At 41.8% G+C, this 16,406-nt stretch overlaps 1 protein-coding gene across 1 annotated transcript in view; it reads left to right on the forward strand.

The window, feature by feature from the left end:
- Nucleotides 1-16,406, forward strand: part of LOC138300148 (solute carrier family 12 member 3-like) — a 48,993-nt gene that overhangs the window by 18,197 nt on the left and 14,390 nt on the right. The window contains exons 12-17 of the mRNA XM_069239099.1: nucleotides 1,601-1,708; nucleotides 3,576-3,699; nucleotides 7,189-7,290; nucleotides 7,558-7,713; nucleotides 9,869-9,968; nucleotides 14,795-14,906. Coding sequence (XP_069095200.1) covers nucleotides 1,601-1,708; nucleotides 3,576-3,699; nucleotides 7,189-7,290; nucleotides 7,558-7,713; nucleotides 9,869-9,968; nucleotides 14,795-14,906 — 702 coding nt within the window. The remainder of the gene's footprint in view (nucleotides 1-1,600; nucleotides 1,709-3,575; nucleotides 3,700-7,188; nucleotides 7,291-7,557; nucleotides 7,714-9,868; nucleotides 9,969-14,794; nucleotides 14,907-16,406) is intronic.

The raw sequence follows: 16,406 nt of genomic DNA on the forward strand, positions 1-16,406 counted from the left end.
AAGTCCGCACAACTCATAATGCTGACCCAAGTTCGTGCAATAGTCAGAATTACCTGTCCTGCTGGTATTCAGGGTCTGAGCTTCAGAGGAACAGTCATTCATTTATGGTGGGGGTATTCAGTGCCATTAAGCTAAAATCATTAGATGCCACTTCACAGACGCTGGAATTCCAGTAGGACTATGCGCTGCTGGCTACCACGTAGGAGGGATCCTCATCTTGAAGCTTGTGCCACAGGATCAAAGGGGCAGTAATGCCTTTTTCCATGGGAATTGAGATTGTGCGAATTACATTTTGACTAAAACATACAAGGATAGCCAGTGAACTCGCTAAATATGGAATGCCACTGAAAGAGCACTTGAATTAAAAATATGAAACATCTTTGCACTACTCAAATTAATCATGAAATAAAGCTTCAGATTGGGGCAGTCATTTCTTTTTACATGGATTTTCCACCCATCAAATTACTACATTACAACAAACATTGGCAAAGTCAATACGTCTTGCCTTGGCAAGCTAGTTAGTTGTTTTTTTAATCACATATACTTGCCGCAAAAAGAAAAAAAGAAAAAAGTGGTGATTAAATGTCGTAGCCAAAAGGATGCAATAACATTTAAAATTTGAAAAAATAACATATAATGTAATAGATCAATACAGGTGTTTAGTAACAGGCCTGTGTACTTTGAGCATATATAAAACCATTTTTTAGCTTTAATCTACATTGCAGAGACTTATTGGCGAAAACAAAAGGTACTATTGTCTTTAATTTACTGTAACCTGAAGGCATAGTTTAAACACACAATACACTAAATTAAAAAAGGATAAAGAATGGAGTGTAAAAAGCTGTGAGACAGTAATGGCCAACCAACTCCGGCACTTGTGTGCTTCTTTTTAGCAGATGCCGTCACACATAGTGCAGGTGAGCCAATAGATGAAGTGGGCTTACTTACGGCCCCATGCTATATTCTGTGGTACATGGAAGTAAACTATGAATGGCAACTGAACCAAATACCTCGAACATGTCCTCTCTAGAGCACATATCTACCTTCTGGTGGGTAGAAATTAAAATGTGGCCAATCCCTTCCGAGCAAAACTCCCTAACACTTTCATTCCTTGCCAATGATCATTATAACTACATTTACCAGGCCCAAACTCTGTAAGACCAGGACCCATTTGGGGTGTAGCAAGGCATCTGCATGGGCAACTGTGTACATCCCAGAGAATACCCCTTGATGCCTTGGCTCACGGTTTCTTGTTATGTACATACAACGCTATCATTTGGATTTTATAATCCAGTTTATGGATTGTTAACTTCTATTCCATTTGCAAAACATGTTTGAATGTGGTGCGTGGATGTTTCTTCTTTGCAGTTGGGTTCTTCCAAGTGACTGATTATCATTGTAAATGGTGAGTGTTGACTGAACTTGGAGGTTAATTCAGACCATTAATCAGTTCTTGCAATTTGTGACGTGGTAAATTTGAGGGAGAAGTGCTGCCCTGTTTCCGAAGTGAACAATATAGACATGTGAAACTCATTCTGCATGTGTTCCTATGCCCGTATGTTGAATGTTTTCCCTAAGGTTCTTTACCCTCTCTTCACAGGCCATGAGCATGGTATCTGCCTTTAGCCCACTCATCACTGCCGGCATTTTTGCAGCCACCCTGTCTTCTGCTTTGGCATGCCTCGTATCTGCACCCAAAGTATTCCAGGTAAGTCAACAATCAATAGAGGTGAATACAGCTTCTACTCACAGATGAAGTGAGCCAAGATAAGGTTGAAGCCATGTCTATAGTTGACTCAGCCAGTCCTTGTTCTCATATACATTATGGTACATTACGTGGCAGTCAAAGGGGAGTGGAGCTCAGATAAGAATAGCAAAGGCCTGCCACTTGGGTGTGCAGATGCCTAAGCCTCTGGTTGTTAATGGGTGAGTTAGCAGGAAAGCGAAGCTAGGAAAAAGTCTGTTGATAGTCAAGAAAAATGGAAGGCAGTGGGTGTAAAAAAGAGTCTAAGCAGTGCGGAAACATTAATATAAAGATAATGGTGGAAAGGGAGGTTGTGTTTTCACACTACATATCAGCAGGGAGCCTCATCTTTAATATTTTGTATGCCACAAGACGAACTGAATAAGCAGGACAGAAGGCTGTCAAATCTTTAGATATGAGTTAAGACACTGAAGATATATTAGGCGGCTGGAAAGTGTCTTCCACAGAAGTAACTAGAAACATATTTTCAAATAGAAAAAAAACAGTTTTATATATGTTGCAACAATATATAGATCAATTTCCAATTTTGAAACGTAGGTTAGCAGCAGAATAAGATCACCATATTCTTCAGGCATTTCTAATTCTGGAAGTCTTAGAACTACCTGTGTTTTAGAGTGAACAAACACAAGTGATGATGATAATTCGAAGGACACTAGCCAACAAATTGACTACTAGTCCTAGATGCAGCATCATTAGCTATGCTAAAAGTAAAGAAGCTATGTATATATTCGGACTCAGATTTCCCATTCAATCAAACGATATCTGCTTTGGCGAAGTACTCACTTCAATTTGTGATATTAAAAGGGTCGTTTTGTTCTGCACACCATCTACATGGTTGAACTCACAAGAACTCTATTAATATGCTTCTCTGAATATTACAATATAGGTGTACACTGGCACCCTAAAAAGTTAAATAAACATCTCCCAAGGATTTTAGAATCATGCAGCAAGACTGATGAAGATAGTAAAATAGCCCTAATATCTTTGCCTTTAAGCACTGTCTACTAGGTCTACATGAGAAAGAGCTTGGAAGTTGGCTGATACTAAGCTCCAGCTGTACTCCGGCTCCAGTAATTTCTGGTCACTTTGCATGTGAAATTCAGGCAGACTAAGCACAGAGATTAAGCATTAGAGTGATTGTCCTACTGGAACACTTTGGTTCTCAGCGGTGGGTCTGACCTATCCCCTTGTTTTAAACAAGATTCAAGAAAAAAACAATTAGACATGTACCTCATAATGTTGTCTGACCAGGTTGCCCCCACTCTACACTGCCCACAGCACCAGAGATTGTCCTTCTCTGCACAAAGCTCCTCTTGTTGAATTGCATGTGACAACAATCTTCAAACTGACGTACTGCGCGTCAGCTCCAGTGTTTCACCAAGTTGTCACAAGGTGACATAGTGGTGACATCCAAAACAAGTAAATGTATTAATTTCTTGCAGGTGTTAATTGTTTATAAAGCAGTTACCTAATAAGGCATATATCAGCAACTATTTTGGCACAGTAACGTTATTGATCTCTGATTTAGAGTTTTCAGCATTTAGCTTAGGTATCAATAGGCTTCTTGTTGTTGGGGTATACCTCATCTGTTACATTCAGATCACTTCTCACTCTGTGAACAGGAAAGGAGACCAGAAGTTAGGTATGTGGCAGAAGCAAGTGAACGTGAAGAAGGCAGAAGAGTCAGTGGGAGACGTTCATCAACGTAGCACTTGTGATTTAATTCTAGAAAAAGACCTATCGGAGGGTAGACATTTTTAAAGCTGTCAATCACTGTGTGTCTGAAAATAACTTAGTTTACTCTTTTCAGTGTTTGTGCAAAGATAAACTCTACCCGGTGATTGGCTTCTTCGGTAAAGGCTACGGAAAGAACAATGAACCAATCAGAGGATACGTGCTGACTTTCATCATCGCAATCGCCTTCATTCTCATTGGTGAGTTTGCATCAAGACATGAGTCATTAAGTGGAGCATCAGGTACAGGTGATTTTAATCAGATCTTCTACCACTGTGGATCTTCTTGCTCGGAAGCAAGGCGAACGATTCACTCTTAAAATCCAAATGTGTCTGCCCAAATAAGCAATGGTCTATTGACTCCAACAACAATTTCAAATAGATAGCCTCACATTTTGGAAAACAATATATGGCTCTTTTTGGTTACTTCAAAGTGCTGACAGAAATAGGAAATGCAGTTTTATAGTTAGATGGGATCAGGGCCGGCGTCAGGGCGGTGCGAGCGGTGCGGCCGTGCCGGGTGCTGGCCTGGATTGGTGGGTGTTGACCTCAAAGTGGGGCATTTGTTTAGCAATGACTTACGAAATTTTTGATTTAAAAGCACCTGCTGAAAAGTTTCTTTTGCGTCCAGCCTTCAGAAAACAATTAAAATATCAAGATAACTCGTTTGATTAATGCTCCTGTTAGGGAGAGAGAGATGAGTTTTGTCTAGCGACAGCTTTGACTCGCCATAAAGTAGCGTAGAGGGTTAATATGCCTGCTGCAAAGAACAGAACTATATTTCATATAGGTAGCTGTGGATTAATAAAGCCAGCCTTTACAGGCACTTTAAAACAAATCAAATGCATGTAGGAGAGAGGCTATGGAGAGATTAGGGGCACATTTGCCGGATGGTAGTGAGGGAATCAGAGGAGGTGGTAATGAGGTGGGGTGGGGGTGCTAAAATTGACTGTTCCACAGGGTGCCACTAGCAAGAGTGCCCTGGATAGGATTATTAGAGCCCAGTTAGTTCAGGATATCTTTTATAAACTATTCAGTGACAGCTCTCATGCTTTGTTGATTTTATTTAAAGGTACATTTGAATATTTAGTTTTCAGAACTTTCCTAAACTTAAGGTAGCTGTGTTCAGCTCTCCTGGGGGAAAAGGAAGTTGCAGAGGCCCTGCCCATTAACCACACTGATCTACTTCTGTTTCTTCCTCTTGAAGGGTCGTTGGCTGATTAAGTGGGAAAAAATAGAAATTGGGAAGTAGTGAGATGACAGTTTCTGAAAGCATTCAGAACCTTTCTCACATTTTTAATCCTGGGATCCATTGTAAGCCAGTGGAGTGTTTTAAAGGTAGATTTAACATGATAATGATCACGGAGGTTAAGACACATTCTGGCTGCCTGATTCGAAAATCGGTAGTTAGCTCCTCAGGGAGATCAGAGCAGATGATGCTGTAGTTGTTAAAGAATGCCAGGACAAGAGCGCGTGCCAGCTTTGTTTTGTAGTAAATGTGAAGAAAAGTGAGGATATTCTTAGGAAGACAGAGATATGTAGTAACATATTTAACTACTGCATTGACTAAGGCTGCAAAGATGAAGTTCGTATGAAAAAGATCTTCTAAATTTATAATATATTTTTCTGGTGAGGTACAAGGTGGTGTGCTGAGGTTTGAACTGACAAGACAAGACTCTGTCTAAGCACAGTTCATGAATAGGCAGTATGACATCTCTGTTGGTAGTGGTGGAAGTAATAGTTGGCATTATAGGGGATTAATGAACCTATTGGACAAGGCATGAGGAACATCAAAGATCACTGACCATGTGAAAGGTTTCATAGATCAATTTTCACTTGTTGACTATAGTTTGTGAGAAAGCATAGAACACAGTGAAGCCGAGGCCTGGAGATGCCTCCTCAGTGTTCCGGTTTTCCAGCGGTATTGCATAGTTGACACTCTCATAGATTGCATTGTAGTCGAGGATTCTAAGGGCATCCAGGAAGACAAGATGGTAATCTCTCATGTACTAGAAACTATTAACTGGTTCCTTTAACATTCTCACCCAGGTGGCTGTCCTAAGGCCCTGATTATGAGGTGGTCGGGATTTTCTGACCCATTTGCAAACTGTGATAATTTCTGAACCTCGCAGAATAAAATTTTATTGGGTGCAATAATTATCACATACTTCTCAGGTAAGCTCCCAACCAGGGTCAAATACTTTCATGTGAGTCTACTGAGCCGTTTGATTATTTAATTCTACTGAAGCCTACAAATACGTGACATTACTATCACCTGTATGTGATTTTCCTTGTACATTTGAACATGTGACTCTATTAAGACCATTGAGCATGACTTCTCTAGGATCTTCAAATATATGATTGCTGTGAAACCTGCTAGCTTAAAACATTTTAGACTTTTAAACAAACAAGAGCCATCACTAAGACTTTATACCTTGTGACCCCAATATGACTTTAGAACAAGTGGCCTTGTAAGACCTTTAAGCATGTTACTCAACCAATAAAAATGGTAACATGGATAGGATTTTTAAAAAAAAGTTTTAAATAATATGTATAGATTTTTTAAAAAAAACATTTAAATTAATTAATTATTTAATGCACATTACATTTGATTTGATAAGTTAATATGTTGTTCCATTTTATTTTATCAGTTCCAGGTTAAAAATACACATTTTAAATTAATTTACTATTATTTTACATATTAAAATATTGGTCAAATATTTTCTAAAGAATAACATGTTTATCGTCATTCTTTCCCATATGGGGTTCTCCGCCCTGGTTTTGGTAATCACCACCCATGCGTGCAAAACTAATAATTAACGTTGCACCCATAAATCCTGTTGTAATAGGCTCTGACTGCAATTTGAGAGGTGGAGACATGGAAGTCTACCTCAAGGAGTAACTCTATACTCAGAAATGGTGACTAGGCAAAATGTGTCCAGCTGCACCTAGGTGTAGTAGTAAATATGCACATAAGTAAATATACACATGCATATTTATTTACCTTTGTGAACGGGCCATAATTGTTTAGTAGCCTCCTTATAGGGTCTCTATGACCTGATCACCAAGCAGAGTTAAACAGCTACTTACAAAGTAAACCATTTAGACTCATTAAAAAGCCTCCACCTAGACATGCAGGTGGAAAGGGAACCTGAGCCCATCAGCCCCCGCAAGCACACTTTTAATGGGCCCAGTCTGCCTCAGAGTGAATCTTTTGTTGAGAGACAGGGAGGAGGTAGTGTGTATCCATAGTGAGTGCGCAGGAGATTGCTGCCAGAGGCAGTGGGGCCAGTGGCATAGAATGGGTCAACCAAGCCCTGAAATCACCACCAGTATGCATTAGGGAAACTTGAAAAGAGCAAGTAAGAATTATAATTGGATAATGGTGAGTTGTGCATATCACACTTAAGAATATACCTTGCAAAGTTGGACAGATGAATGATATAGAACACCTACGCTTGTCCTGGTGGTAATGCCACACAGCAAATCGGAAACAAAGGTATTCGAGTTGGTGAGCTGAAATAAACAGGTGCTTTGCTCAGACCAAGACAAGAACCTAATAGCAGAGCTTTTTAAATTCTTGCTGCATCTAGTGGATAAGGGGAAATGCGCATATTCACAAACAGAATGGGGACTCATAGCTGTTCAATGTTTGGTAACATATTAACATGCTTTATTTTTTGTTTACAGCTGAACTGAATACCATTGCTCCAATCATCTCCAACTTTTTCCTCTGCTCTTACGCACTCATCAATTTCAGCTGCTTCCATGCAACTATCACCAACTCACCAGGTGGGTAACTTTCCCATTACTGAGCAAACAATATCCTTAGCAGCGTATTTTAGACATGTATTATTTTATATGTGACGGGAACAGGGAATGGCAATGACTGGGTACATGATTATTGATCTGAGAGATCATGCTAATATGCATTTGCCTTTCCTTCTATCCATCCACCCATCCATCTATACATACATACATAAATACATCCCATTGACCTAGTCAGGTGAGCATGTATATCACTCCAGCTCATTCAAACTTTTCTTTTTTCCTTTTCAGGCTGGAGACCATCCTTCCGCTACTACAACAAATGGACATCCCTGTTCGGCGCAGTAGTCTCCATAGTTATTATGTTCCTTCTCACCTGGTGGGCAGCCCTCATCGCTCTGGGCATTATTGTCTTCCTTCTGGGATATGTCACCTACAAAAAGCCAAGTAAGATAAATCAATGGATATTATTTCATTCATAAAACAAGCCCTTAAGCTTAATTCCCCATAAATGCAATTTGGCAGGCAACTATGCAACAGACATAAACAAAGATAACATATCAAAACATCATTCACAGAGGATATTCACTGTAAGAGTGATACCGAAACCCAGCGGATAGGCAGGTTCATGAAAGACAATGTGAGATATTTTCATAGATGAGGGGTTAGTATAATGGACCTGCAGTACCTCCAATTGATTGAGTCTAGAGTGGGAGTGTTCACTGTCAGAAGCAGAAATCAGGTAGGTATGTATCCATAGCCTTACCTAAGGAGAAACAAATCTCTTCCTGTGACTCAGCACTGTGTCACTGTGTGATATTTTAAATCAAGCACTCAACCCACGACATTTTGACAATCTAGAGACATTGCTCTTGATAAAAATGTATACATTTGTGTGGTGTCTTAGGAAATATCTAACTAGGTGTGAAGACAGACATCAAAATCATTGGGTGGCATGGTTGTATACCAGAGCGTACAAGCGTTTTACCATTTTTTCTATAAGAAATGCAGCCTTTGTTGTAGGCCTGCTCTGAGAATTCACTCCCTAGGTCAGGATCTATATAAAAACTCAGAAGCTTTGCCTTTGTATTATAGAAGGTCTAATGATGAGCAAAAGGTGTGTGGGTAGGGCCTTGCCTCCATTTCGTTCAGTGCTATTATTCCACTCTTAAGGTTTAGAAGCTGGCAGCAGTGACCTTATTATCATACTCGAAGAAACTCCTACATTCCTCAGACGCTCCCCTGTTAGTGTCCACAATTGCTCCTGGTATCACATTTTTGCATGGAAAGGGCTTAAGGTTAAAATTGTCATCTCACACACACGATAAAAGCTCCATTGCAACAAGCATCTTTCTCTGCTTTGGAACATCATTCCTTTTAAAACTTGTTTTAGAGAGCCTGAAGTACCGCAGTATTTTTTAAGTTCTCTTTAATATTACCTTAACATCTATGGGGCCTTATCACAAAGGCATTTTAGAATATGCAAGTTGGTATACTTTTACGTAAAGCATCTAAAATTGGAACAAAATGTGAATATTCAGACAATATTCATAGACAATTAGTACAAATACAAGGGTCTATGCATTCTTTCCACTTTTACTAATAGTGAGGTGGAGAAGTGTGGCACAATGGTTAGAGCGGCAGACCGTGGTGCGTGGAGATGCAGAGATCTGGTCCGGGACTAGGATTCAATTCCCACCTCGGTGGGTCTTCGGCTCAATTCCCTTGGACTAGATAATTCTTGCCTCGGTGCCTAATTTAATTAATGGGTCCCACTCTGTAACTCTGGGCAATAGCTTGCTTAATCTCCACAACAGCCCTCAGAGCACTTGGATGCTTGGCTTCACCCTGGGGCTGTCCAAGAGTGGGCACCTCACAGGGAAAAGCCAGGAGGGGTTCCACAGCAGTATGCGTACAGTGCCTTGAGACCCTAACGGGAGAGTAGTGCGCTATAAAAGTTCAAAGTTTACAGTTTATGTTTGGGGGCTGGGACACAAAGGCATATGAGAGTAGTTAAAAGATAACCTCTGTACTGTATACTACTACACTACTTTCTAAACCTCTAAATACTTTTGTGAATCGTCCCCTGTGACTTGTAGCCGATGTATTTGGAAAATCGTGATTTAGAACTAATTAATTGGCTCCATTTACAAATAAAATGTTCTTGGTTGCAATCTCCTCAAACCCTTCTCTAACCCCTGCATGGAGATGTTCGGCGTCTTCACTACACTTTCACAATGTAATGCAATTACTTCAAACCAGTCCAGGGTGGACCTCTATATTTAGGAATATAAGCAGAGGACACAATGAACTGTGTGGGCCTTATAAAAAGGCACATTTCACCACTTCCTCCTTTTCTTAGATGTGCATTGAAGACCCCCAGTTTTATACTGACCACTGTGACATATCACTGATTTCAACCTTCTTTGCAGAATGGTCTCTGTTTGCCCGCACTTCCATTTAAAAATCACAAGGTCGGGTCATAACACAGTTTACCCACTTGATTTCACCTTAGGCGCTCTCTTCTAATATATCTTCACTGTGGAAAAACATCAAAAGTTTTACTGACCCCTTATTCCCTGTATCTTTTTTCTTTGCACAGATGTGAACTGGGGCTCCTCTGTGCAGGCAGGCACCTACAGCATGGCACTCACCTACTCAGTGAATCTCACAGGCGTGGAGGAGCATGTCAAGAACTTCCGGTAAGAGCACTCTGAGGCATACCTGGCACTGAAGCACTGTATTCAACTGCATGGTATACGAATGTGGGTATTCACACAGTCCAATGTTGAGATAGATACCAGAGGAAAGTATAACAGAGCATTCATTATATGTATTATACTGTAATGAATTGCAAGTTACTGAAATCTTACAAACTTGAAGTGCAGACTTTTACATCTTGATGGTCTTGCAAGGCCTCATGGGACCTTGACTCCAAACAGAGAATAAGTTGGGGGTACACGCAGGTAGATGGTGCCCAAACCCTAGTTTCTCAGGGTGGACATGGGCTCCACTGAAGTATGCTGAATTGGTCCCTGTGAAATCTTCAGACACTGGGACATGCTTAGCAGCACCTGCATGTTGCCTGCTTTCCTTTGGAGCATACCGGCTAGGGACCTCTCCTATTTCGGCTTGGTGCTGGGCCTTAAACAAAGGTCAAATTGAACGGGCCATCAGGCTTCCTTTTGTCTGGATATTCTAGCTGGAGCCTCATACTAAAAGGCAAATACAATGAAGAGAAATCAGCGGCACACAGCTTGCTATCACTTCTCAGAAACTTAAGTGAGGCATGCTTTTGACTTTGTTTAGTCCTGGTATATAAGGGGTATGCATACACTGTTAGAATGTCCAATGTTTTGGTCTGTCCTTTTTCTGTAGCCCTGGAAATTCGAAAGTGCTGGATTTGAAGTGTTAAAGTTTGGCAAGGTATTATCCTGCCAGGGAAAGGCTGGTCTTTTTCTTTGCCCTTTTAACACCTACTTGCTTCAGCGATGTTGCAAAGCTTGTGCTGTTCCGTATCAGTACACAACTACACAGGATAGCTTTGTTGTTAATGATGCTCTTAGGCCTGGCAGACTAATGTAATACAGAGTTATATTATGTATGAGATGAAAGATCATATGTGCTTATATAGGGCTGACTCCTTCAGGGTGAAATTACACTGAATAGACAACCCCACAGGTCATTATTACTGTACACAAGAAGGTCAAGTATGCCTTATTCAAGCACCATGTTGTAAATGTAACATATCCACATGTGGAAAGTTCTTATTAGCGGACATAGGGGGTCATTACAACCTCGGCGGTCTTTTTACAAGACCGCCGAGGGACCGCCGTGCGGAAGACCGCCAGTAGTGGCGGTTTGCCGCTCGGCGTATTATGACTGTTGGCTGCTCTCCGTCCTTTTTCGGATGGAGAGCCGCCAACAGCCATACTGGTGGGCGGTGGGGAAGTGGAGGTTGCTCCACCTCCATCGCCACGGCAACAGAACACCGCCCAGTGAATCACGTCCTGTGATTCGGCGCAGCGGTGTTCTGTTGGGGGTGTGGTGTTGGCGGAGCAGCCCCCATGGCTCCCGTCTCCTCCCGGAGAATCGACGGAACAGGTAGGTCGATCGTCCGTTAGGGGAGGGGGGTGTTGTGTGTTGTATGGGTGCATGAGGGTGTGCGTCTGTGTATGTAGAGGGGGTGTGTGAGTGCGTGTATGCTTGCAGGTGTGTTGCTTGTTTTGGGAATGAGTGCGTGTATGTCTGTATGTATGTCTGTATGGATGTGTGCGTTTATGTCTGTATATGGGTGTGCATGTCTGACTGTGTGTGTGGATGTAGGCATGTATGTCGGTGTGTGTGCGTGTGTGTGTTGGTGGTGCCTGCATGCGTGTTGTGTGTGTGTGAGTTCTGTGATGCTGGGGGTCGGGTGGGGAGGGGGGCCCTGCCACTTTTCGGGGGGTGGCAGGGGTGGTGGGGGGTGTAGAGGAGGGAGTCGGGTGTTGAGACCCCTATCAGTGCCAGGAAAGAATTCCCTGGCACTGATAGTGCTTACCGCCATGGATTTCATGGCGGTTCCAACCGCTGGAAATCCACGGCGGTAAGCCGGGTCCAAATACCTCCGGCGGCATCTCCGCCCTGGTGGGCGGAACGGAGAACCGGCAGATGACCATGGCGGTAACCGTCATGGTCATAATTCCACAAGGTAAGACCGCCAGCCTGTTGGCGGTCTTACCGCCGGTTCTCCGCCTTCCGCCAGAGTTGTAATGACCCCCATAGTCTAGTGTAGGTTATGACTACTCAACATAGTTTGTGGTGTCTTTCTCTGTTCCTACACCTCCCCAGATGTGTAGATTTTCTATGCGAACTAGCAGTGTTTCCTAGTGAAGGACAATATTTTCTTGAAACTACTAGCTGCGACTGGAATTGCATGTGCCCTTTACTTGTGAGTTAACTGTAATACCGTTTCCTTCTCATCCTTGGATACTGGGTAACTTACACTTATCTTGATGTGGAGCTGATACCTATTACTGTGAAATGTATGGTCCATCCCTTGTGTAGGTATTTAGGTGGTACTGATCCCAGGGTGAGCTGTTGAGCTGTTGAGTTGTGTTGGTGAATGTGAGGGAGGTTTAGATATAGTTATGCCACCAATGAGAACATGAGAGATATCTGTTGCTAAATGTAATAGGGAAGTGTGGAATTTGTAAAAACATAAAAGCAGAACACCAAACTTTTTCTTAGGGTCCCATCGCTGAATACCATGGTTGCCATAACGTTTTTTCTTTAACTACCCTAAATGTGACTAATCATGCAAGTTCTTTTTACATCTTTCTGTCTTTCTCTCTTTCTTTGGGTCATGGTCTATCTTTTAAAAAAGAAGCCCCAATCTCCCAAAATGAGCGCAGGTGTCCCAAAGAATCATTAAGTGGTCAGTAGGACTGAGTAAGCATACTTGTCATAGGAGTGCATTCTGAGTTCTGGAGAGCACAGGCAGCTATAGCAATCACATCTACATGACAATGTGCTGCTCATGGAATTGTATGCCTGGTGGAGTATGCTGGCATGGAGTTAGATTGTTCAATCCCTGGGTAAAAGAAGCTTTACACTGACAAAAGCAGCATTGTTGTATGTGTAGTTTACAAAAGTCTGAATCCCCTGAATAAGTCAGGAGTGTTTCTGTGTATACCTTTTGTCCCTTAGCTTCATAATCCACTTCACAATCTCTGCAAGCATACTGGGTAGATTCCAAACATGGTAAGGATGGTGCAAACTCCATGTCCCATGCCTTGGACACTGATCTGTCTGGAGCTTGAGCACTGTTGTCTACAGTTACTAGGGTCCTACTCCAGTCAATGTACCTATCTCATATATTTAAATGTTCATAGTTCACCTCTGTGGTTCTAATTGCATTAGTTTTCCACAATGGGGAAAATTGTAGGCAGCATGCTACACATAGGTTTCCGCAGTAGTAAATGTTGATCTCAAACAGCTGAATGATCAGTCAGTTCACTATTTTGTTCAATGATTTACTTCATATATTTGAGCCTTTTAGAGATACACAAATCCCTAAATATGTAATATTTTTTATTTATTGATGTTGAGCACTTGATTCTTGGATTCAGAAATTTTCTTTCAGTATTCTTTGTCTACTTATTTTTAGGACTTTTTAAGGTGTCGGGTAAAAGCTGAAGTTGTTGAGCGCAAACAATTCATGCATGCTCAACAAGTGCTGACTGTCCATGTACTTAAGGTCCCTGGCTACCATAATGGCTGTTGAAAAACCCTGCTAGCAGGTCCCTGAAAGAAATTCACAAGAGAGCAATTCTAGCTGTGTGTTATTTGTGTTAGCATGTACACCTGTGCAGGTTGTTCTCTCTTAATTATAATTGAATGTTAGTAGGTTTTAAAGTCTACATCGACAGTGATGGGAATGAGATTACAGGACAACTCCAACCTATTTTGAGGGCGATAGGCACACTACCATGAACTTCAAGGGACTATGAAAGAGGTCTCAGCACCATGAAATTGATAATGGTCACCCTTACGAAACTGCTTTGGTGTTGCACGTCTTTCTTCACTAATGTTCTAGATGGCCCTCCTCCTTCACTCTGAAATTGATTGCCATAGGTTAAGAGATGGCTGACTGCTGGCCGCCATGTGTATGATACTCAGTTTAGCAAGATATATCCTACTCCCCATCACAACAAAAGAAACCAGATGCACTGGCTTTTTTAAAGTGATTTTGTTACCCACATGTTAGGGATTCACTGATGCAAAATATCTCAATAATTATTCATTTTTTTGGTTAAACAGTCTGTGGCAATATAGCATGGTTCAAAATGAATGTATTAATATATGTGCAAAATATCAGTAATAAATGTATCATTTATAGAGCATATAATTTTCCATAATCGGAATACCAAATGCAATGAGCAACTTGCATTTTTATATGATGGTTAAGGTGTGCTAACTTTGTCAGTGTATATATAAAGGTGGTATGTTAGACAGGTTATAATTTTGATATTCACAATTGAAGCTCTAGTATTTTTAATGCAAAACATTAACTATGCTTGGTTCTTGGTGCTTAGTTCAGAATGCCTAGATTGTAGCACTTAGTGACTTGTCTACTGTAGTTTGTCAGGCACCAAAATTCATCTCAATTTGGCCTGTTTATTCCCTTAAGAAGGGAACTCAAGTTATAGGCTTAAGTAAGGGTCAGCTTTTATTTGTTAAATCTCAAAATGGGCTCAAGTGTACTCATGATAGCCCTGCTAAACGTATATGTGGGATCTTAAAATCTGATGTCACTTCTTGTGATACCATGGGCTGTGATGCCGTTTCATGTGATGTTGTTTTCTATGATGCCATGTGTGATGTAATGCACCATGATGTCACGCACCATGATGTCACTTGCATACTGCCTAACTTGTTTAGTCTCCCACCCCCTTTTTAGGATTTGTGCCGTGCTCCTGACCTGCCACATTCTAAGCTACAGTTTCTGGGATGACTTTCACTGATGTGTGTTCTTGTTCTTTTCTAGACCACAATGCCTTGTTCTCACTGGACCCCCCAATTTTCGACCAGCACTCGTTGATTTTGTTGGTACAGTTACCAAAAATACCAGCTTGATGATCTGTGGAAATGTGGTGATGGTAAGCGCAGAGAAGCCTGTCATTAATTATTTTATGAAAGGCTGTAGTCTGCACCCCAGAATGCGCAGTGTGCAGATTCTTTGAGACCTGGCCACTTTCCAATACTTTGCTTTTTGGAACAGCTTTCGTAGCGATATAGCGTTGGTCCCATTTTGAAAGAGGTTTGCGGCATTCGGGGTGCCCTGCAGTGTGCAGCAGGCACAGTGGGTGGGCCTTAGCTTCAGTTAACAGCAGAGAGGATTAGACATGATCCAAGACTCGAATCCATGCTTGTGTTCTCAGCTTGTCATGCTTCTGAGGTCAATAACAAGAGTGCCATTTAATTAGGCAATTATAAACATCTGGTATTTCAGTCTCAGGATGCCCTCCAGGTTCAATGTGTACTTGACAAATACACCTTATGTGAGAAGGGGTTCCATAGGTGCTGATAATCTATTGGGCTGTGATAATGTGTATGATCATGTAAATGCAGTGTTGCTGGAGCTCCGAAGGATCATAGGTGCTGCATGTGTCATAAAACTCCCCTTCTTTCCGAATCAAGGTGTCAGGTGAAAAGACTAACCTGGATTCTGTGGTGGTTGCTTTCATGGACAGAAGCTCAGTTCTGTAGACAGTATCTAGGGATGGGCGATATGAGGTGCTGCAGAGGATTGTGAGGGCTGAGAAAATTGGAGGGTGTTGGGTGGGAATGCTCTTAAAACTCAAAGGCTGTCATTGAACGCTGTCCGGAGCCGAAATGGTCCTATTATTTAGGCGACTGGAAGCAAACTGAGTGGAGCCAGTGACAGCTGCATAGGCCTGAGCCCATCCCCATCAAGAAAAGTCCACTTATCTTGTGCTAGGGCACATCTAACTTTTCATAGCTGTAAAAAATATTGCTCTTTGGTTATGTTGTTACCACTGTCAAGCTTGACTGGGCACAAGGAGGCATTTGGACAATCAGTGTCTGGCCATTTTGTATGATAATTTATTAAATGGCATCATAGTATTTTTTTATGCACCCACTTAAATGGCGAAGAGGTGTGAAATATTTGACCCTCATTAGTAGTCCAATGTGCTTTGAAACTATTTCTCACCCAGAGCACCCAGTACCAGGGGTGGGCAAAAATTCTGCTCTGCCGGTGGAGTGCATGGAGTGTGGAGGTCTGGCAAGAGACCACCAACCGCCACGTGGCGGAGATTTTTCATGTACACCACTCACAAATGTTAAGTTGGTGAGCGAATGAGTTAATTTGCATACACTACCATGCTTTTCAGATGCAATTTCTTAGAATGGGCAGTCGTTGCAGCTCGCATTAAGAAAGCTACTACTTGTGTTGAGGAGCCTACTCGAGTGGCAGGAAGAAGCAGCAGCCTCTGGTGCACCTTGTGGTGCTGTGTGCACCTTGTGGTGCTGTTCATGATGATTTTAGAGCACAGGACTAACTTACAGTAGTAAAAACCAGCGTGAGTAGTGTGACGTACCAAATTTCACTGCTCGCGGGATTCCACAGAATCGCG

The sequence above is a fragment of the Pleurodeles waltl genome, chromosome 6, assembly GCF_031143425.1.
Source record: "Pleurodeles waltl isolate 20211129_DDA chromosome 6, aPleWal1.hap1.20221129, whole genome shotgun sequence".
NCBI classification, from domain to species: domain Eukaryota; kingdom Metazoa; phylum Chordata; class Amphibia; order Caudata; family Salamandridae; genus Pleurodeles; species Pleurodeles waltl.